Below are 22,522 nucleotides of genomic sequence, written 5' to 3'. Positions count from 1 at the left end.
CACTCAAGCTATTCACTGTTTTCTAATCGTTTTTTAATTAATTTTAATCAGAACAAAAAGTATAATCTGTTGCATTTAAGCTGCTAAGATATGAGACAAACCTGTGTGTGTGTGTGTGTGCATGTGTGTGTGTGTGCGTGCGTGTGTTTGTGTGCGTGTGTGTCTTTCTCACCCTGACTGACGGCTCAGTTGACAAAGAACAAGACAATTGACCCTGAGGTCAAAGGTCAGAGGAAACCTCCGTCTTTTCTCTGCTGCAGCGACTCACACACACACACACACACACACACACACACACACACACACACACACACACACACACACACACACACACACACACACACACACACACACACACACACACACACACACACACACACACACACACACACACACATTATTTCCACTGACAGCCAATCAGGAACCAGAGCTGAAACAACAGACAATTAATTTTGATTATATTAAATAATTTGAACATTATAAATGGTGAAAAAGTCTTTATATATAATAACTGAACAGTCTCTATAATAGTCTATTAAAATAGTAATATATAACAATGATATATTGTCTATATAATCATTAATAAATGAATGTGTTCAGGAATAAAAACAGCATTCATGAGGATAAAATCACAACAGATTATTCTTTGTAATATATGTTTTGTCTCTTTGTGTTAATTCATTGTTCATGTTTGTTTGTGTCTTTGTTCGCTGGAAAAAACGACTCAACTGATTTACATGAAAAGTTGTGGGAAAAAAAAGATTTTGTAGCAGAACCAGGATGTTTCCTCAGTTTGTTGATGAGATTCAGATCCTGAACCTGGAGTCTGATGAGTCCAGAGTCCAGAGTCCAGAGTCCAGAGTCCAGAGTCCAGAGTCCAGAGTCCAGAGTCCTGAGTCCAGAGTCCAGAGTCCAGAGTCCAGAGTCCTGAGTCCTGAGTCCAGAATCCTGAGTCCTGGGTTCTGAGTCCTGAGTCCTGAGTCCTGAGTCCAGAGTCCAGAGTCCAGAGTCCAGAGTCCAGAGTCCAGAGTCCAGAGTCCAGAGTCCAGAGTCCAGAGTCCTGAGTCCTGAGTCCTGAGACCTGAGTCCTGAGTCCTGAGTCCAGATTCCAGAGTCCAGAGTCCAGAGTCCAGAGTCCAGAGTCCAGAGTCCAGAGTCCAGAGTCCTGAGTCCTGAGTCCTGAGTCCTGAGTCCTGAGTCCTGAGTCCTGAGTCCAGAGTCTCTGTCTGACAGTCGTGTGTCTGTGACATTAGAGCTGCAGCGAGGTGCAGGGTTGACTGTGGTTTGATTTATTAATAAAGTTTTAATAAGCAGGGGACAACGTGTCTTCAGTCTGTGGACAGAAGACACGTTGTCCACAGACAAAATCTAAAAGTGATGATTTCAGTCTGATCGCTGTCATGGCAACAACATTCATAGAAGCACTTTTAGAAAGTTCTCGACAAAGTAAAAGCTGCAATGCTTATGGAACTGAATTACGGAGCTTTTATTTTGAAAGGTTGTGAGCTTGTCTCTGAAGTTTGACTCTAACGTCATGAATATGAAGCAGATATGATGAACACCAAGTTATTAACTTCACTCTGAACCACAGACTGTTTATAAAACAAGTGACAGAACATTTTCTTTTTATAAAGTTCACTTAAGTGACAAACTTCTTCTTCTTTGTTGGTTTCTTGGCAGGTGGAAACCAGCAAAGAAGAAGTGTGTCACTACATTCACTTAATAAAAATAAAAATGAAGTTTGACTGATTAAACAAGGGCAGCGTCTGTTATGCTGTGTTCTATTAGTATTATTATTATTATTATATATAACAGGTGTGTGTATATATAATTTAAAACAATATCCATAACACAGTATAGAAGTATTCCTGTCATCAGTGATTCGTTACTATTCTCTACTCACTTCTGATAGTTGTTAACAGAGGTGGGACAAGTCATTTTTTTGCAAGTCCCAAGTAAGTCTCAAGTCTTTGCCCTCAAGTCCCGAGTCAAGTCCCGAGTCCTGCAGTTTGAGTTTCGAGTTCTTTCGAGTCCTTTTGATCACAGAGTAATAATATATTTACACAGGTCATGTATGCTTTTAAAATCTGTATTTATTTATTAAAACAAGTGCAATTGAAATTGCAGAAATTGTGCTGACATTGCACTTCCTTATTGCACTATTAACCAGTCATTTTTAACATTTAACTCATATTTTGCAAGAATATTCTTCATTTTAAACCACTGAATGAACACATTTGAAAAAACAAGTGCAACTGTAATTATTTGTACAAAAGTGCTAACATTGTATTTTGCATTTTAACTCGTTCCACAGCAGTTTCTGTCCTGTCCTGTATTCATCTCACCTCATATTGTCTGTGTGTGCATGTGAGAATCATAACAAATACATGAACATAACAATGAACAGGGTTGCAGTGGTGTAAAAAGTACTGAAATATTGTACTCAAGTAAAAGTACCTTTACTTTGATGACATTTTGTTAATCTTGTTATTAATCTGAGTGAGGTTATGAACTTCGTGCTCATCACCTGGCTCCTTCTGTTCGCTCCGTGGACAAAATGGCAGTGCGCGCAGCCGCCAGTGCGCATGCGCCGCGCACCTCGGGCAGGGCAGGTACCAGTCTCCAGTCACTGGGACCAGAGCGCGTCCCGGAGCCGGACTCACTCCCACCGGAGACACCGACGCACGGAGACACCGACCCGACCCGCGTCCCCCAGCCGCCGCTCAGCGCTCTGTGCCCGGCTGCAGCCCGGAGGACCCGCGCTGTCCCCGGAGACTTGGACAGGAGTTGGTCCGGTGGAGGAGAGACACCGCCCCGGAGCCAGGTGAACCTCAGCCGGCTCCCGGAGCCAGGACCCGGGCTGGTGCAGGACTTGGTCCGGTGGAGGACCGGAGAGGACGCCTAACCCTAACCCGGAGCAGGTGAGCTCCAGCCCCGGAGCCAGGTGAGCTCCAGCCGGCTCCAGGTGCAGAGGACCCGGGTCTGGAGCAGGTTTCACGCCCGGCGGACACCGGGGAGCGGCATGTCTCTCCCGGGGCAGCTGGCTCTCTGAGTCCGGGACGAGGACGCAGAGTTTCCTCCTCCGGGTTCAGCTGCAGGTTTCCACCATGTTCCAGCACAGCAGCCACAAGAAGTGCTTCACCATCGAGTCGCTGGTGGGGAAGGAGCCGGGCGGCCCCGGTGGTCCCGGTGGTCCCGGTGGCCCCGGTGGTCCCGGCCCCGGGGACGAGCCCATCCGGCCCACGGCGCTCCGCTTCCCGGAGGCCCTGCACCCCGCGGCCGGGATCTTCGGCTCCTGCTTCCCGGGGGCCGGCGGCCGGACCCTGTACTCGTCCGGGCCGGACCTGGTGCTGCAGGAGCCCGGGTCGCACGGGCAGACCCCCGGGGGTCTGCACCCGCTCCACCCGCTGCAGATGCCCCCCCCACAGGGCTTCTTCAGCCCGCAGCACCGCGACGCGCTGAGCTTCTACCCCTGGGTCCTGAGGAGCCGCTACCTGGGCCACCGCTTCCAAGGTGAGGGGACGGGATATGATCCATATCAATACATATCAATATGAATCCATATGGATCAGATACATGTGCATCTCTCATCAGAATATAGTTATTATTGATTTCTGACCGTGAGACTTGATTGACATGAATGAAGTGATCTGGATATTTCCATTCATATAATTATTATAACATGAGAAAATCTTTTCCTCATATTTAATCAACGCGATTGATTTTACTGCAGCATCTTCTGCTGATTGTTTTCTCCTTATGTCAGATTATCAGGGTTCGCAGATAAATAGAGTAAATTATATTTATTCATATTAACTGTGTGTATGGATCAATGGAGCCTGTTGATCAATGTTTGTTTGATTCTGAGGCCTCGTGTTTTTATTCTTATCTTTATTTTCCGTTAAATTTCGGTGAATTATGGATTCAAACACATGTGAAGGTGAAACCAGGTCAAAGGAGTAAATAACACAAAGATTAACGTTATATTCAAATTAAAACACGTATTCAAACTTTATTTAAACAGCATCACACTAATATTTAAACTCTATATAAACAGCATAATTTACTGATATTTAAACTTTATTTAAACTGTATCACACACTAATAATCAAACTTTATTTAAATAGCATCACTTACTGATATTTAAACTTTATTTAAACAGTATCACACACTAATATATCAACTTTATTTAAACAGTATCACACACTAATATTTCAACTTTATTTAAACAGTATTACACACTAATATATCAACTTTATTTAAACAGTATCACATACTAATATTTAAACTTAATATAAACAGCATCACTTACTGATATTTAATCTTTATTAAAACCTGTTTTTATTTGTTTGGTGAGTCTCATATCAAATTACTGCTTAATTTCAAAATAGAACATTAATAACATTTAGATCCGTGAATCAACTTTATTATCGCTGGTGTTTGATTATTGTTCATTTAAGATTTTTTAACTTTAATTTTCGACTTGAATGAAATTATAGATAATAAAAAATATTTTTTAATAAAAGAAATGGATCAAATTTTTCTTTTTTCTTATTTAAAATTAAATGTTTTAATCAAATTTCAACGAGATTTATCTTCAAACTAAAAGAAAAATGAGCCTGATGAGGTTTCACATGAAAATCACACGTTCACACAAAATTTACATTTTGTGTTTTCAGTGTAAAATCAAGATTATTTTCAGTGTATACAATAATAATAATTATATTAGTATTAATGATGGTTTACAATAAATATAAACTGAAGCTTTTTATGAGTGTGAAGTGAGTGTAAACAACTAGTAAAGTTAAAATTAAAATGATGAAATCACAAGAAGACAAATCAAGAGAAATTAATCATTTTATTTGTAATGTGACAAACATAAAATAATCTTGTTCAATTTTATTGATATTTACAAAAAAGAGAACGTTCGAAGTAAAATTAATTATTCAGTTTCGCAACATTTGGGACAGAGAAATCCGGAGGAATTACAAATGATATGTACATTTTTATATATAAATTATAGAATTATTCTTATTAAATAACATTAAGATATATTAACATTGAAATCAGATGAAAACATGATGTTATTCCTATAAGTACAATTTTGTTAAGGATATAAATAATAACAATAAATTAATTACATTAAAAATAAAACATGCAATGATATCAACATTTTCATATCTATAAAACAAGTCTAAATATGGATGAAAACAAAACTCATACATGTGATGTATATATTATATATTAAATATGATAAATACAGATATGAGAGCTTGAATTGTGAATATTTAAAGATGGTTTTATTGAACTATTATTTCAATTATTTAACGGTGACTGATGTCAGACTGACAGGAAGAAAACGTTATTCCCTCAGACGTCATTTGTTCATTTATTTCTATACATATTTATTTGGTTTGTTAATATTTGTTTAACATCCAGTCTCCCTTCGTTTTCCTCTCGGCTTTAAATTTGAAAAGCTCAACTTCCTGTGTGTGAAAACAAAACAAACTTTTCACAGTTTCTGATCAGTGATGAAAATGAGTTGAAAGTTGAAATCACAGAAACAGTTTCCTCTTCAAGTTTAAATCCAGAGTTTGTGTTTGCTCTTGACCTTTGACCTCTGGGTTAATGATCAGAGCTGTCAGCTGATTGGTGTTCGTCGCTGTCAATCATCTCTGTTATCACCGTCTGAACAATCAGTTCAGTTTCCTAAAATAATAAAAAGTCAAAGATTTGATTTTACTTACCCAAACTATTTACGTAGAACTTTTTGCTGTTATCATATAAACAAAAAAAAGTTATTCACATTTTCAGTGAAACAACAGTAAATCTATTTTGATTAAAATCATGAATTTCAAATAAAACTAATAGAACCTGTAATCGCTGACCATTAAACCACATTTGTCCAATTTCTGGTAATATTGAATGTTTTAGTCAATCAACAGTTTTAAAACCTCTGGATTATCACATTGTATTTGATCATCTCAAGCTGAGATATAATAATAATAATAATGTTAATATACTTTAGTATAAATACCTGTTGTAAAACCATGTGATGCAGTTACCTCACTGTTAATATCTGGTTTGTCCACATGTTCAATTCCTTCTGTGGCTGTGTAACGATCTTGTGCAGTTTGTGATGATGTGTATTCACCTGTCAGACACACAAACACACACACACACACACACACACACACACGTACACACACACACACACACACACATTCTTTTAAACAAGTCGCAGTTGACTGCATAAAAATTAGAAATTCATCAGATTTCTCCAGAAAACACGGTGGATATCACAAGTGGAAGTTTAACTTGTTGCTTCTTTTAATTTTCATAGTTTTATTGAAATAAATAAATATAATTTTCTCACCTCTCTTGTTGGATTCATCATGAGACTTTAAACCGACAGTCGACATTAAGCCGTTGTTTGAAAGTCAAAGTGGTTCTTGTGGAAAATGTGACGGATTGATTCCACTTCTATTAGAATGTGTCACACTCAGATGTAATAACGACTTTAATGACTCGGAGATGATCACAGCTGTTGACTCTGTGTAACGAAGCTGACGTTAATGATTATTGTCAACAACCGGAATAAAAAGAGTCGTCACAGGTTCCAGGAACGAGTTCAGTCACTAAATATAAACTCATGAAAAAAGACTGAAGCAGTGAAGTTTCAATCCTTAATGATTCTGTTCAACTATTGATGAGTGTAGTTATAATAAGTTATAATAATATTAAATTGTGTCTCTTGACGCATTAAAAACAGAAACTGAATAAGATTCAAATATAACTTTAAATGTCCTGTTTTTAAAAACGTCTGTGTGATTAAATATTATTCTAAAGCTGTTTTCAGACGTGAACTGAACCACTGACGTGTTCCTCACGTGTTCCTCACGTGTTCCTCACGTGTTCCTCACGTGTTCCTCACGTGTTCCTCACGTGTTCCTCACGTGTTCTGGAGGTGAGAACATGGTCTGTGTCTCCCCTGAGATCAAAGCATCGCCTCATCGTTAAATAATAATTATCTGGACATTGATAACTTTATAATAAATTAATTTTTTTATATTTGAAAAAGTTCAGGATCATCTGTGTGCTGAGAGAACCAATCAGCTAGTGTGGAGGTGATCATCATCATAAGAATCTAATCAGTTGCTTTAATCGTTACACAAACAAACACACACACACACACACACACACACACACACACACACACACACACACAGACACACACACACACAGACACACACACACAGGTCTGGACTTGTCAGTGCCAGGGGACCCTGATTCACCATCTGCCCCGACAAAACTCCTCCTCTTCGTCCTCTTCCTCCTTTCTTTGTCATTCTTCCTGCTGACTCCTCCTCTTCCTCAGTGTTTTCAGTCTACACACGTTCGCGTCCACAAGCAAAACGTTGAGTTCTGCAAAAACAAAATCATTAAATGTTTAAAGTTAGTTTAAAGAGTTAGTTGTTGTTGTGTTGTGTCGTCACCGAAGTCACAAAGAAAAGTCGTTTCCTGAGCAGCAGTGAGGGATGATGGGAGTTGCAGTCTTCATCATGAGTTAGTTGTTGTGGAGCAGCAGTGAGGGATGATGAGAGTTGTAGTCTTCATCATGAGTTAGTTGTTGTGGAGCAGCAGTGAGGGATGATGGGAGTTGTAGTCTTCATCATGAGTTAGTCGTTGTGCAGCAGCAGTGAGGGATGATGGGAGTTGTAGTCTTCATCATGAGTTAGTTGTGGTGCAGCAGCAGTGAGGGATGATGGGAGTTGTAGTCTTCATCATGAGTTAGTTGTTGTGGAGCAGCAGTGAGGGATGATGGGAGTTGTAGTCTTCATCATGAGTTAGTCGTTGTGCAGCAGCAGTGAGGGATGATGGGAGTTGTAGTCTTCATCATGAGTTAGTTGTTGTGGAGCAGCAGTGAGGGATGATGGGAGTTGTAGTCTTCATCATGAGTTAGTCGTTGTGGAGCAGCAGTGAGGGATGATGGGAGTTTGCACCAGACGTCTCCGACCTGTTGTCATGTTGTGGGTCCATTAGTGTGTAAACTGTGCAGCACGTTGTCATTAGCTGCTTCCAGAATGTGAGTCTGTGTTTTAAAAGGGTCGACACCTTCAAACTAAAAGTCATTAGAGGCTGAAAACAGGAGGGAACGTCTGAAGCAACAACTGGAGTTGTTCTCTTTGACAGAAGAAGTTTGTCGGGTTCCCAGTTTGTCTGAAACTTCCTCGGCTTTAACAAAACAGGAAAAACAAACACAACAATTCAACGTTCACAGTGAAAACGTCTCATAAACAGGAAGCTCTGACCTCTGACCTCTGAGCAAATCCTCCGTCGACCTTCAGGAATATGAGGTTTAGTGTTGCTGCTCCTAAAGTAACATGAGCTCAGTGTTGACTTGTTGTGTGATAACGACGACAACATGATGTGTTGAGTTGAACCAAATGTGTGAATCAGATTGTTGTGTTTGCAGTTTAGTCGACTGTGTGACTGATTCCATGAAGTTGTTTTGCCAGTTCACAGTTTAGTTCAGAAAATTAAACTGTATAAAGTTCAGGTTTATTTATTTGTACAGAAAACTTTATTTTCTATCATAATGATAATGATAGTTTTTGTGATGATTATAACTATTAAGTCTAATAATAATAATAATTATTATTTTACAATTATTATTATTCATCCTGTGTTTGGCTATAAGATGAATGAGTATCTTCTGTGACTCTGCGGTCGCCACTGACCTCACGACCTCCGACCTCCGACCTCCGACTTGTCGTGGAAACTCGTTGTTGCATTGAAGCGTCGACACGTTTTATTTGATATTCAACAGAAATCAACCGTCATATTTGCAAACACACACGCAGTCGATTCCCACTTTGCATGTGAATATCACTTCAAGCCGCCGCTGGATACGCGTCGGCCTCCGAGTCACGGCATCATTGTCCCGTCGACCTCTGCACGCCGCCGACCAACCGACTCTTTTGCGTGCGGCGTGGCGTTCTCCTTTCAGCCGAGCGGCGGCGGTTGAAGGAGTTCTTTCGTGGATTTGTTTTTATGTAAACTGCTTTGAAAGATTACCGTGAGATTTCAATAAAGGTTCAGAAAAATGAAGCAGATGTTGAGTGCGGCTGTGGAGGACGAGCGAGGACACAAAGAGAGAGAGACGGCGCCCGTGTCTCTCTGGCGGCGTCTCGCTCGGATCGGGATTCACAGGCGACTCGTCCGATAAACAAATGACGGTCGGGTCTCACGTCTCTGTGGCGGCGGAATCAAATCAGTTCATCAGTAAAAAGTAAAATGAGACGAACCGGGGGGGGGGAAACAAATGATCAAATTCCACTTGTACAGTCCACACACATTTATTAATAAGTATTTACATAAATACGACTCCAGTCAAAGTCAAAGTGTCGCATTCAAGACGTTGAGTCAAACCTCAGATCAAACAACCGAGGACACGTTACCCATGATTCATTGCTCTTCCTGTCGGTGATGTAACAACAGTCATAGAATTTCTTTATTTTCAAACAAAGGTTTTGCATTATGTCATCGTTAATTATAACAATGTAAACAAATAGATTTCACAAACAGAAGCTCCTGTTCACAGTGTTGGTTTTGTAGTCCTGTGTTTGATCCGTCGTGTCACCCTCGTCTTCTTCTTCCTCTGACGCCATCTGTTCATCCGGCGCCAAGATGGCGTCAGAGCAGACTTCAGGTGCTGGTTTCCACTCAGTGAAGGTTCTCGTTCTCAGAAGAGACGAAGAACGAGAACTGAGACGAAGGTTCCACATCAGCTGTGACCTTTGTGTTTGTTGGACGTTGTGTGCACGTGTACTAACTGGTTGTGTGTCTGTGTGTGTGTGTGTGTGTGTGTGTCTGTGTGTGTCTGTGTGTGTCCAGGTGACGACAGCAGTCCAGAGAACCTGCTGCTCCACGGGCCGTTCTCCAGGAAACCCAAACGCATCCGCACGGCGTTCTCTCCGTCGCAGCTGCTGCGGCTGGAGCGAGCCTTCGAGAAGAATCACTACGTGGTCGGCGCCGAGAGGAAGCAGCTCGCCAGCGGGCTGTGCCTGACCGAGACGCAGGTAGGCATGATGGGAAATGGAGGAGGAGCCTGATGTGTGTGTGTGTGTGTGTGAGAGAGAGAGAGAGGGATTTGAACCCGGTGTCAGTGCCTTGCTCAGTGAGTCCTCGTCGTCTCTGGAGCTGATCCAGGTCCGAGGAATGATGGTGGGGGGGGGGGGGGGGGGGGGTGAGTCAGCAGTTAGTCAGCTTCCTTCCTCCTTCTCTCACTGTTTGTCATCAGGTCGCCACGGCGATACGAACCCTGACGCCAGTGAAAGGACGTGAATCATCCGCAGTTATTTATGAGCTCATTTCACAGCGGGGGGGGGGGGGGGTGGGGGTGGGGGGGGTGGATCCATCAATCAGAGAATCGCAGACATCAGCAGTTATTAATTACACGTAAATCACCACCGCGGCAGCTGGAGAGACGATGGCGTCCCGTGGAGACGCTCACAACGTTTCCGCTTCCGTCCTCCGTCCCAGTGGAAACACAACGTTGTGTTTCCACTGGGACGGAAACACAACGTTGTGTTTCCGTCCCAGTGGAAACACAACGTTGTGTTTCCGTCCCGGTGGAAACACAACGTTGTGTTTCCACCGGGACGGAAACACAACGTTGTGTTTCCGTCCCGGTGGAAACACAACGTTGTGTCGTCAGCGAAGTCACAAAGAAAAGTCGTTTCCTGAGCAGCAGAAAGTCACGTTACCTTCAAACGTTCTGAAAACTTTACAGAAAGTTCTTCAGTGTTTCTTCTTCTTCAGTTTGAGGTTCACGGATGTGACCTCATGACCTTTCTCTCCCAGAGTCAGAAGAGCTGAGTCATGAGGTGATTAGCTTAGCTTAGCTTAGCTTAGCTTAGCTTAGCTTAGCTTAGCTTAGCTTAGCTTAGCTTAGATTAGCTTAGCTTAGCTTAGCTTAGCATAAAGACATGGATTAGAACCTTTACTCGACCAAAGTAACTGATTACTTCCTCCAGACGCTGAGAGTAACAGAAACGATCCTGTTCATCTTCAGGTCGAGTGTGAAACGTTTTCATGATCTTCATCGCTGCTGCTCCTCTTTCCAGCCTCTGTCTCAAAGTCCTGTCTGGTTCCTCCTCCTCTGGTTCCTCCTCCTCTGGCTCCTCCTCCTCTGGTTCCTCCTCTGGTTCCTCCTCCTCTGGTTCCTCCTCTGGTTCCTCCTCCTCTGGTTCCTCCTCCTCTGGTTCCTCCTCTCGTCGCTGACAGACTCACAACTCGTAGCTTTTCTAACAACAGCAGAGAACCGTCCTGAGCAGCAACACGCTGTGTGTGTGTGTGTGTGTTTGTGTGTGTGTCTGTGTGTGTGTGTGTGTGTGCGATTGTTTGTGTTCATTTTGTATCTGTTGGTTGATTTGTGTTGCGTCTCTTTCTATGAACTATTTAAACCATTTAAAGTAACTCAGCCCTGAAGAAGCTTCTCACGTTGATAATACATTTAACAGATTTTAATAATGCCAGCAGGAAATCATCCGTTCTGGTTAATTATGTGGATTTTACTTTGTGTCTCTGAGGTCAAAGGTCAGAGAATTCCTGAAGTCGTGAACACGGACAAACAGAATCAAGTGTTGTGTAACGTTTTGTTTGTATTGACTTGTTTGTCTCCGTGTCTCCTCCCAGGTGAAGGTGTGGTTCCAGAACCGCCGGACGAAGCACAAGCGTCAGAAGCTGGAGGAGGAGTCTCCAGAGGCGCTGCTGAAGAGGAAGGGCAGTCAACACGTCAGCCGCTGGAGAGCCGCCACGCAGCAGGGCGCCGGCGAGGACGTGGACGTCCTCAGCGAGGACTAGACTGCTTCACACACACACACACACACACACACACACACACACACACACACACACACACACACACACACACACACACACACACACACCTCTGAGGACTGACGACCCCTGAACGCATCAGGGAGCCAGAGGGACACGGATCCTGTTGACATGACAACGGGAACAAAAAAGACTCCTCAGCCACGTGGGCGGAGCTTAAAGCGAACTGTGACTTCCTGTCCGAGTCGGGCTGAAGAGGAAGATCTGACGCGTGTGAGCGGCAGAAATAAAGAAACAGCTGTTGACTGAAAAAACGATTTTGGTGCCAAACTAAACCAGCGTCCTGAAGCAGCGAGTGTGGCTGCGAGCGAGAGGAGGAGCCTGTCCGAGCGTCTGGCGCCGGCAGACGGACGGAGAGTCGCAGGAAATCTGCTCAACGCGTCTGGAGGAGGAACGTTCACCTCAAAGTTTCTTTCAACTAAAGTAAAAATCCTCCGTCTGTTCACACCTGATCTCAACCCGTCACAGAGACGTCCTGCAGGGGGCAGTCTTCTCTCCTCCCAAAATCTGTTTGTCTAAATTAAATCGTCATTAGTTTCGATAAAAACTCGTTTTCAGTCTCGTCAGGTTTTGATCGAGATGAAAAGACTCGAACCGACGTCTGTTGAACTGCTTCAGGAAGTCACGTGTGTTTCCTGTTTCACTTTTCACTGCTGTGAACGTTTTTTTTATTGGAAACAACAAACAAAAAAAAAGTTGTAGTTATTTATGTAAAAAATGGATTTGAAAAGTATTCTATGCATCTGATGTGTAAATAATGACGACGATAAAAACAAGGTGTTTCTCTCTTCATCTGTTTGTTCTGTTCATTTCTTCTTCTGGGACAGATTTACCTCATCATCTCCACACGTAGCACTTCTTCTTCTTTATTCTTCTTTATTCTTCTTCTTCTTCTTTATTCTTCTTCTTCTTCTTCTTTGTCATTTCTACGTTTTCCTCGTTTTAGGATGGAATGCACTAACACTGTTTGACTCTGAAAAAGAATAAGAAAGAAACTTTGTACTTCCTGTGTTCACATTTGGAAAAAATATAAATAAAATGAAACAAAATTAAACGGTGTTGAATCAATCTTCTATGTTTTCTGTTACTTTGGTTTGGATTGTGTTTTCAGATGATAAAATAAAAATGATGAATCAGTGATTTTAAAGTTAATGAGAAGATATTTGAGTTGGAAGCAATTTAAGGACTTTGTTTTTTAAAGAAAGGTAAAGAAATGAATATTAATTATAATAATAATTATTACTATTTTAACATTTACCTTGGTCTCCATTTTCATGTTTCTCCTAAAAGATAAAAGATTTATCAATAATTTGAATATATTTAACATGAAACATGAGCTGAAATATGAACAACAATGATTCAGATGTAATGTTGTTGCTCTAAATGATTTTCTACTAGACTGTTAATAATAATAATAATAATAATAAAGTGAATCAGTTAAAAACCACATTGATTCAAACTGAGGAAAATGTTTCCATGTGAAACTGAACGTGTCAGAATGAACATGGATCAGATCCTCAAACAAACGACCACAGATTAATATTAGTGAGATAAGAGAAGATGAAATAATCCAGGTGAACGGGACACGATGACATCACACACGACACGTTATAAATCAGCATTAAACTGAACTCCCCCCCCCATCGCTGATACCTGTCTCTGTTGCTGCTGTTGCCATGGAGACGTTTCAATATTCACACTGAGACGATGAATTCAAATAACAGATGGTGGAAATCATGTAGGTGCACGATCGACAGAAACATATTACCTCCTCTGAGTGTGTGTGTGTTACTGTGAGTGTGTGTGTGTTACTGTGAGTGTGTGTGTGTTACTGTGAGTGTGTGTGTGTTACTGTGAGTGTGTGTGTGTTACTGTGAGTGTGTGAGTGTGTGTGTGATTGGGAGGGGGGGGGGCAGGTGAACCATGGAGGTTAGTAATAGTTGTTAATTTAATCATCAAACATCCTGTTAAGCAGATTCTCGGCTGAGGAACTGAAGAACCTGTCGGAAGCTTCTCAGTGACTTTGTGTTTCTTCAGATGAGAAACACAAACTCCAGGAAAGTTCCCGACTCTATGATCCGAAGTTTATTGGTGAAAACAGATTTAAAGTAAAGAGAAAGTGAAAACATGAACAGGCTGATGGTTTGGGTCTACGTTCACAGTAAGAAACAAAGTTATTAATTTATTATTCATTATTGAATAAGTTTCCAGGCTTCGTTTATCGTTGAAGTTTGTTTCTCACTTGTTGAGTTAATCGTCGTCCAATCAGCCGAGAGCAAGTAGGCGTCGCTCCCCAGGATCTCAGCGTGAGTGGAATCCGAGGGGCCGACGCTAATCAGACTATTTATCCAAAGGAAACAAATTAACCAGCCACTCGTTATCAAACCTGTAATCAGACTAATCAACTTAATTGCTGCAAATAAAAGCAATTAACATCAGAGGCAGTCGTTAGCTACTTTAACTGCGGCTCCGCATCGCGACCGACGGAGAGGAGGTTCTACTCACCGACCAATCACGAGTCAGCGTCAGCTGTCAATCAAGATGTCCTGATTTTACATAACACAATAACTAATCAAAACCAAACTTAGTTGAGTTTATGGACGATACTGCAGCCAGCCACAGGGGGAGATAGAGATGCTTTACGAGCTTTCATGTCGTCCATCTTTATTTACGTTCGCTGATAAACATCGTGACGACTCTGAGTAGATGAACAACGTTATATTTTCCACGATTACATTTTACTTCAAGTAATGAATCAAAAACCCTGTCTCCTCCATGTTAGCAGATGGGACCTGAGTGAAAAGTCAAGTTTGTACATGATTGACAGCTGAGCCTGACAGGTGATTGGTCGGAAAGTGATGACTATGAAGAGACTTGTGACTTTGTGTTTTGTCCTCTCACGTCTCGTTAGAGACAAAGCGATGAGCTGATCAGTGACATCACGACTCGGGCGCCAGGTCAAATCCATCCGTTGCAAAACTAAAAGAAAACGGACAAACAAAGAAATCGTTTCCTCGTCGCAACATGAATTTTCCAAACGGCCGCTGCACGTGGAGCAACTGCCAGAAAGAACTATGGGAAAAATGGAACGTCTATAAAAGTTGATGATTCACGTCCGTCGATAATCACGTTTACGAGCCACGTGCACGGCTAACGACCTCGTCACCCGGTGATTGACGAGCTGCAGCTCAACGAGGAAAACCTTTCACTCGGTTCGGAGAAGCTAAACCGCGGCTGCAGGACGTGAACATCGATCGACCTCGACCGATGTTCGTCCCGATGTTTCCTCAACGCCTCTTCTGACCTAAACACTGCTCCCCCCCCCCCCCCTGGACAAAAGCCCAACCCGCCTGGAGGTGTATGTTTAGTTGAGACACGGTGCCTCGCGTGTTGCCATGGCGATGGGGCTGTTGGGTTTGATTTACGAGCGCCATGACGGGGTAATGACAGGCTTCGGCGCCGTGCTGCCAGTGGAGCTGCGCTCACAGACAGGACGAGCTGGTTCCCAGATCAGACTCCAACCTCCACAGCCGATGGAGAGCGCCAGCAGGAAGAGCTGATCCTGAATCAGCGCCCGTAGGCGACCTCGCCTCCGCCGAGCGTATCCGGAGACGCCACCTGGATGGGCTTCTGTGATTGGCTGCTGAGGAGCACAGGGTTAATGATAGAGCGCCTCCAGTCACCGAGCTCGGCCAGTAAAATGTTTCTTTTAATGAATCCGTGAAAGAGCTCAAATTAAGTGTAATGACGGCCGAGGCTCCGAGAGCTGCAGAACTCTGATGAGATAATTACACTTGATCAGAGAGAAAATAACGTTTACGTTCACGTTAACGCTCCAGACTTCGCTCGCCATGGTTCAGATCGCAGGTTTATTTCCGTGTTGCTTCATCGACTCTGAGGGAAGATGGTCAATAAATCATTTCATCGTTTCAAAAGGAAATTTTCTCAAATACACTGTAGAAAATGTTTTGTTTTTAACTACGTGCCGTGACATATTTATCCGATTGAAATTATTTAACTGTAAACATTCAATTCTGGAGACGCTGCTCTGGGAAGAGTTTAAATATTCATATAGTTTTATTACTGAGTTTGCAGAAAAATGATTCAATGTTCTGATAAGGAGATTAAAGGATCATTCTTTTTGTGATCTGGAGAGGAACATCATTTTCTGGTGATTATAACATAACAAACTTTGATTTCTGGCTCTGAAAATGATGAGATCATTATTTTGTCCTAATGATCGAGAGGAAAATGTTTGGTTTGTATAAAAAAAAACATGAAGAGGAAACAAAACGTGTTATAACGACATCACAGAACTGTTCAGCTGCCACGTTTCAGGCTTCCGTAAACAGGTGAAGGTGAGAAAGTGAAGAGTTGAACACACACACACACACACACACACACACACACACACACACACACACACACACACACACACACACAGACACACACCTTGCGCGGGACAACGTGACCGAACCTGTCCTGCAGGTAAACAGAGAGAAAACACTAATTATATATATGTTTGAAATACAAACATATAGAACAGACAGAACGTTGGCGACGGTCACATGACCACATCTGTCATCAAAGCCGACCTGCATCAGAAACAGCTGAGTCGCACTTTTTTAAATGTGTCAACCGGCCAGAATAGAAAGTTGATGAAAGAAAAAAAAGGAAATAAAAAAGTGATGGAGTCGTTATGTCTGAGGCCGCGAGCTCCGACAGCCGAGTGACGACGGACGAGCGCTGACATTTAACAATGATCACAACAGATAGTGACACACCGCAGACACACAATAACACAACTATAACACAACTATAACAAAGAAGAACATCAGCCAACCAGTGACATCACAGGAAACACGGTCGAGCCTGACTCCACCTTCAGCTGCGAGCGTTTTTAATTTGTTCGCTGGTCAATAAAACGTCAGGAAAAAGAAAATGTCTCAGGGCGACGTCTTCTAACAGACGTTCAGTATTCTGAAGAAGAAGAAGAAGAAGAAGAAGAAGAAGAAGAAGAAGAAGAAGAAGAAGAAGAAGAAGAAGAAGAAGAAGAAGAAGAAGAAGAGTCTCAGCTGTAGCTCGACCTTGTGACAGTTTCACTTCCTGTTGGGACGTTTTCACTTATTCGTAGTTTGATTATGAAGATGAACCAGTGACTGTAGAATGAAGCGTGAACACAAACTGGAGGAAAAAGGTTAGAATTGTATCTGATGTTAATTAAGCCCCTCCCCCCTTCATGAAGGAGACGGTTTTTATTCAAATTAGCTTATTTTTGCTCGTTAGCGCACCTGTGCTCTGTTCAGCTAATTAAAAACCAAATCCTGCAAATTTCTGCATCCGCCGGCGGAGGCTCTGTTACCGAATCCTGAGCAAGGCAGCAGCGTGCTAATTAATGTTAGGAGGAGCCGGGTGTGTGTGTGTGTGTGTGTGTGTTCATTTACATAAACCTGTGCAGGAACACAACAGGACCTCCAGTTGTCGTGTGTGAGTCGGCGGGCGGCCGCTGTTGTGTTGCTGCAGACCCTCGGAGCATTTCACACCTGAGTCGTCCTCCGCTCCTCCTGCGCTGCTTCTTCTTCGTTGGTAGCGGTGGCGTTCAGCGGGAGGAAGCCGCGATCACTCGTTAGACTTTAGCAGTGATTCTGAGTCGAGGTCGGAGGCGGGTTCCTGCCGGTCGCTCACAATGAACGTGTCAATAATGTTTGATTCCACTCGATCCGCTGGGTGTTAATCACATTCAAGACAAAGGGAAACTGAATATTGCAACAATTAGCAGGTTTGATTGAGACAGTCACACAAAGCTTATATTTAACTTAATAAATGACTAAAACAGTGTCTGAGGAATTGCAATTAGGCACCAACAGAGGTGTGGAAAGAGGAAAACAAGCTGGAGAGAGAGAGAGAGAGAGCGAGAGAGAGAGAGAGAGGAGGAACTGGAGCAGCTCCTCTCTTCAGCCTCTGTCTCTAACAAGTGGTTCCAGCTCCTGTCTCTTGTCAAAAGTTTCTGTTAATAAAGTTTGACTCTCGAGTTACGATCAGACGATGTTACATCTCGTTAAGATCGATGAGACAAACGTGAATATGTTGCTACACGAATAAAAGGTGATTGATTGATGACTGACAGACACACAACGACGACATATAATATGTTTCAAGAAGCAACAGAGTTAGCACTACCTGGTTAGCCTAGCTTAGCACAAAGACTGGAAGCAGGTGAAACAGCTAGCGCTCTGATCACAGGTAAATGACATGTGTCATGCTTAGGGTTGCAAAATTCCGGGAATATTCAAAGTTGGAAACTTTCCGTGGGAATTAACGGGAATAAACGGGAATAAACGGGAATAAACTGGAAATGTTGTGGGTAATTTATACTAACTGTATTGACCTTGTCATATACAGACATAAATATAAACATTTTGTTGTGTCATAGGCTGATTTGAGCCCTGAGGAAACTTTGGGCACTTGACTATATGCTTCTGCATCGTTGTGTCATTCTTAACATAGGTCTTTGCACAGTATTTGCAAATGTACACAGCCTTTCCTTCTACATTGGATGGGGTGAAATGTCTCCACACATGAGAGAGTGCACGTGGCATTGTTCTGTAGAATAAGATGAGAAAAAAGTTTGTAAAAAAACACTAATGCAATGCCAGAGATATAAATAGTTAGCCAAACAATTGGAATCGTCTGTAAACATATTTTACAATTGATGGATAAATGAATGGAAATAGTCTAGATGAACAGATGAACAATCCTCAATCAGCATGCTCATATATTTTCCCAGTAATATCATGGAAACTTACCTGACTAGTCCTTCACTCTACAGCAGGCCTCAGTAGCCCTGCTGTAGAGTGAAGCATGCTGGGAGTTATCTGTGCATGTGATGGAAGAATGACCAGTGGAGGGTTGAAACTCAACGTTCCATACATCTTTAAAATAGAGTTTTGATGTTTGTGATTTGAAGTCTGTGAAGCAACAAACGGAGAGAAGTGGGAGTGACAGGTGTCAGTGAACGTGACGGATGTCATGTGACACGCAGCTGCGAACGAGCCAATCACAGCGTGGCTCCGGTGATGCAGGCGAGTCTGTCATCGCCACGTTAATGACTCGGCACAAATCCCTCCGGGCAGGTGTTGTCACCGCCGCTGTCAGGTGACCTCATCGCTGGAGGAACTGGGCTCGTCAGGAACAAACATTAAAACATCCTTTTGAAAACCATCAATCATGTTTATAGTCGAGCTGTAAGAATTAATCGTAATAATCTTATTGTCACGGTTGTCAAAATTAAACAAGTTGTCATGAGACAGCGATTTGCCAACAACCACACCTGCAACGTGTCGGTGCAGCAGGAAACAAACCGGCAGCAACACGCTGAGCGGCTGCACTCTGCCCTCTCTCCAGAACCTGTTGCCTCTAGGACCCTGAGGCGTCCGATCCCTCCCCCCCCGGGTCACTAACTCTTTGAGGTTCTTCCCTCGGGCAGGAGGCTGCGGACCACCAGGACCAAAACCTCCCGCCACAAGACCAGCTTCTTCCCTGCTGCAGTGGGCCTGATCAACAAGGCCCGGGACCCCCCCCCACCTGACTCGGACTTTTACTCCACCCCCCCACCTCAAGGATGTGTTAATTTAACACATTATATCATATCATATTATATTATACTTAGGGCTGTCAGTTTAACGCGTTATTAACGGCGTTAACGCAAACCCATTTTAACGCCGTCAATTTTTTTAACTCGAGTTAAAGCAGATCTGCAGCTGCAGCTTCAGTATCTGTGTTCGCCTCCAGTCTGACCTGCTCTCGCTTTATGTTTTAATATTTCGCCACCTAAAATATATATTTTAAAGCTATTGTAGCGTCCCACAGGACACGGAACTTCTTCGTGGTTTAGTAACTGGTATTTTCCTCTACACGAACATGTGCACCTCTCGCTGTTACTCCGTCTCTCGCAGACATCAACACTTCACTTCCTCATTGATCCCCGATCCCCCCATCCTATTGGTCCAAACAGTCACATGTCCCACCCAGACCCCTTCACTGACCCTCAGACATCAGAGCGCTCCTTCAACAGTGTTTTACTGAACATACGTCAAAACCGAACATAAACATAAACCCAGTCCGTTACACTATTAGGCTGCAGCTGTATGTTTTTATTTATTTAAAAATAGGGTACTTCTTATTTCATACATTTCCCACAAATAAGGGGAGGACTCAAATAGCCCTACAAAGTTCTGTGTTTCATTTATTTCAAAGTAGGCCGACACCTGCCTGTGTATTTTGTGTGTTTGTTATTTGTTGCTTGTCTGTTTGAGTAGCTGGCTGAAAGCAAAGAAGTAGTAGGCTTATCTTTTATTGGTAACCAAACTGTTATGGTTCATTGTTTATGAAATAAGAGGCCTGACTGCTATGTTCACAGCAAACTTGAAAAAAAGAAAATATTAAGCCATGGTTGAACTGCACTATAGGCTGAGTCCTTGTTTACCTGAAATGTGCACTTTATAATTTTATTTTGTACCGCCCTGTTTGGCAAAGTTGTTTTTCAATAATATAAAACATTTGCATAAAGCAAGCCAATCCACTTTTCCATGTTGATAAGAGCATTAAAACGAAAGTAAAATTATGGAAAAATAATAAATGAAGGAACATTCAGAATAGATACAAATTTGCGATTAATTGTGATTAATCGCGAGTTAACTATGACAAAATGCGATTAATCGCGATTAAATATTTTAATCGTTTGACAGCTCTAATTATACTGCATTACATTGCATATTGCAATATGACACTGTTAACTGTTTTGCATTTAGCATTTCACTTTTTATATTTTTTATATATTTTTATTCAGAAATGTTTATCTCAAAATAAATGTTACTTTGTATAAATATTGGTAAAAAGTGAGTAAATAAGAAGTAAACAGTGAATAAATATAAACTGGTTTCCCATTTTTTATTGCTCTCCTATGCATGTTGTATTTATTGTGTTTTTATGTTTCTATGTTCATTGTTTGCACCAATAACCAGAGCAAATTCCTTGTATGTATGAACGTACTTGGCGATAAAATACTTCTGATTCTGATTCTGATTCTGATTCTGATTCTGATTCTGATTCTGATTCTGATTCTGATTCTGATTCTGATTCTGATTCTGATCCTCTTCAGGAGGAGACTCATCACGGGGGGGGGGGGGGGGTTTCTCTGTGGATCTTCAGCTTCATGTGGAACTTGAGTGAAACTGTAATGTTCTGTTCTGTGGTCGGGGGGGCGGTGAGGTTCCTCGTGGACCGGTCGGTGTTTCTCTCTTCTCACTCGGTGCTGCAGCCTCCGGTTCCTCCGTGGAGACGTGAGCTCAGGTCATTTGTTTACAAAGCAGCGAGCAGGTTAAGACGAGGCCTCGTTATCCGTCTCTTCAAACAGTGACAGCGAGCCCCCCCCCCCCGCCCCCCCCGCTGCCTGTTTGGCTGCAGCCATGCGTGCTCAGAGCGGGAGGAGGACGCCACATCCTGCAAATTAGCAGCTGATTTCCCTCGCGGCGTTTGCTCAGCGGCTCCTCAGCACCAGGCCCGCGTCACAGTGGCTGAGCAAGATGGCCGCCTCCGAGTCAAAGCGCTCCAGCTGGTGTTGTCACAGGCAGGGATTACCCAAATGTCCCGGGGACGCTCCGAGTGTCTGCTGAGGACGGGAGGGACACTCGTCCTCAGGGGACGGACCACGGGTCCGAGCGTCCACTGAGTCTCACGTCCTCAGGAGTGAGTCCCCGGCAGAAACTGACTTTTACATGATGATCACATTACAAACCTCAGCAAACACACGTTCATATTCACACTAATATTCTGATAATAACCAGAATCAAACATGTTAAACCAGGATGAGACACTGACGTGTGGACAACTTGTTCAGGTTCACTTCACCTGAGTCAAATCATACTGAGAAAAATCCATAATCAGATTGAGACACGTGGAGGATTCTCTGTCCCATGATGTCCACACGTTGACGTGTCTCATGATGTCCACATGTTGATATGTCTCATGATGTCCACATGTTGACATGTCTCATGATGTCCACATGTTGACATGTCTCATGATGTCCACATGTTGACGTGTCTCATGATGTCCACATGTCGACGTGTCTCATGATGTCCACATGTCGACGTGTCTCATGATGTCCACACGTTGACGTGTCTCATGATGTCCACACGTTGACGTGTCTCATGATGTCCACATGTTGACGTGTCTCATGATGTCCACACGTTGACGTGTCTCATGATGTCCACACGTCGACGTGTCTCATGATGTCCACACGTCGACGTGTCTCATGATGTCCACACGTCGACGTGTCTCATGATGTCCACACGTCGACGTGTCTCATGATGTCCACACGTCGACGTGTCTCATGATGTCCACATGTTGACGTGTCTCATGATGTCCACATGTTGACGTGTCTCATGATGTCCACATGTTGACATGTCTCATGATGTCCACATGTTGACGTGTCTCATGATGTCCACATGTTGACATGTTGACATGTCTCATGATGTCCACATGTTGACGTGTCTCATGATGTCCACATGTTGACGTGTCTCATGATGTCCACACGTTGACGTGTCTCATGATGTCCACA

General features: G+C 42.9%; 1 protein-coding gene across 1 annotated transcript; it reads left to right on the top strand.

The window, feature by feature from the left end:
- The first annotated feature begins 3,107 nt into the window (after positions 1-3,107).
- Positions 3,108-11,868, top strand: emx3 (empty spiracles homeobox 3). The gene is made up of 3 exons (XM_061080133.1): positions 3,108-3,513; positions 9,898-10,082; positions 11,701-11,868. Exons 1-3 carry the CDS (start codon positions 3,108-3,110, stop codon positions 11,866-11,868), a joined length of 759 nt encoding a protein of 252 aa, XP_060936116.1.
- The last annotated feature ends 10,654 nt before the right edge of the window (positions 11,869-22,522 follow it).

The sequence above is a fragment of the Limanda limanda genome, chromosome 10 (assembly GCF_963576545.1).
Source record: "Limanda limanda chromosome 10, fLimLim1.1, whole genome shotgun sequence".
NCBI lineage: Eukaryota > Metazoa > Chordata > Actinopteri > Pleuronectiformes > Pleuronectidae > Limanda > Limanda limanda.
The sequence above is the reverse complement of the archived record's forward strand: the minus strand, read 5'-3'. Positions and strand labels throughout refer to the sequence as shown.

What these genes read in the sequence shown, in the direction of transcription:
- emx3 (XM_061080133.1), top strand. Translation starts at nt 3,108, where the DNA reads ATGTTCCAGCACAGCAGCCACAAGAAGTGCTTCACCATCGAGTCGCTG. An exon ending in CCTGGGCCACCGCTTCCAAG is followed by an intron (nt 3,514 to 9,897) that starts GTGAGGGGACGG and finishes GTGTGTGTCCAG; the next exon opens with GTGACGACAGCAGTCCAGAG. An exon ending in TGTGCCTGACCGAGACGCAG is followed by an intron (nt 10,083 to 11,700) that starts GTAGGCATGATG and finishes GTCTCCTCCCAG; the next exon opens with GTGAAGGTGTGGTTCCAGAA.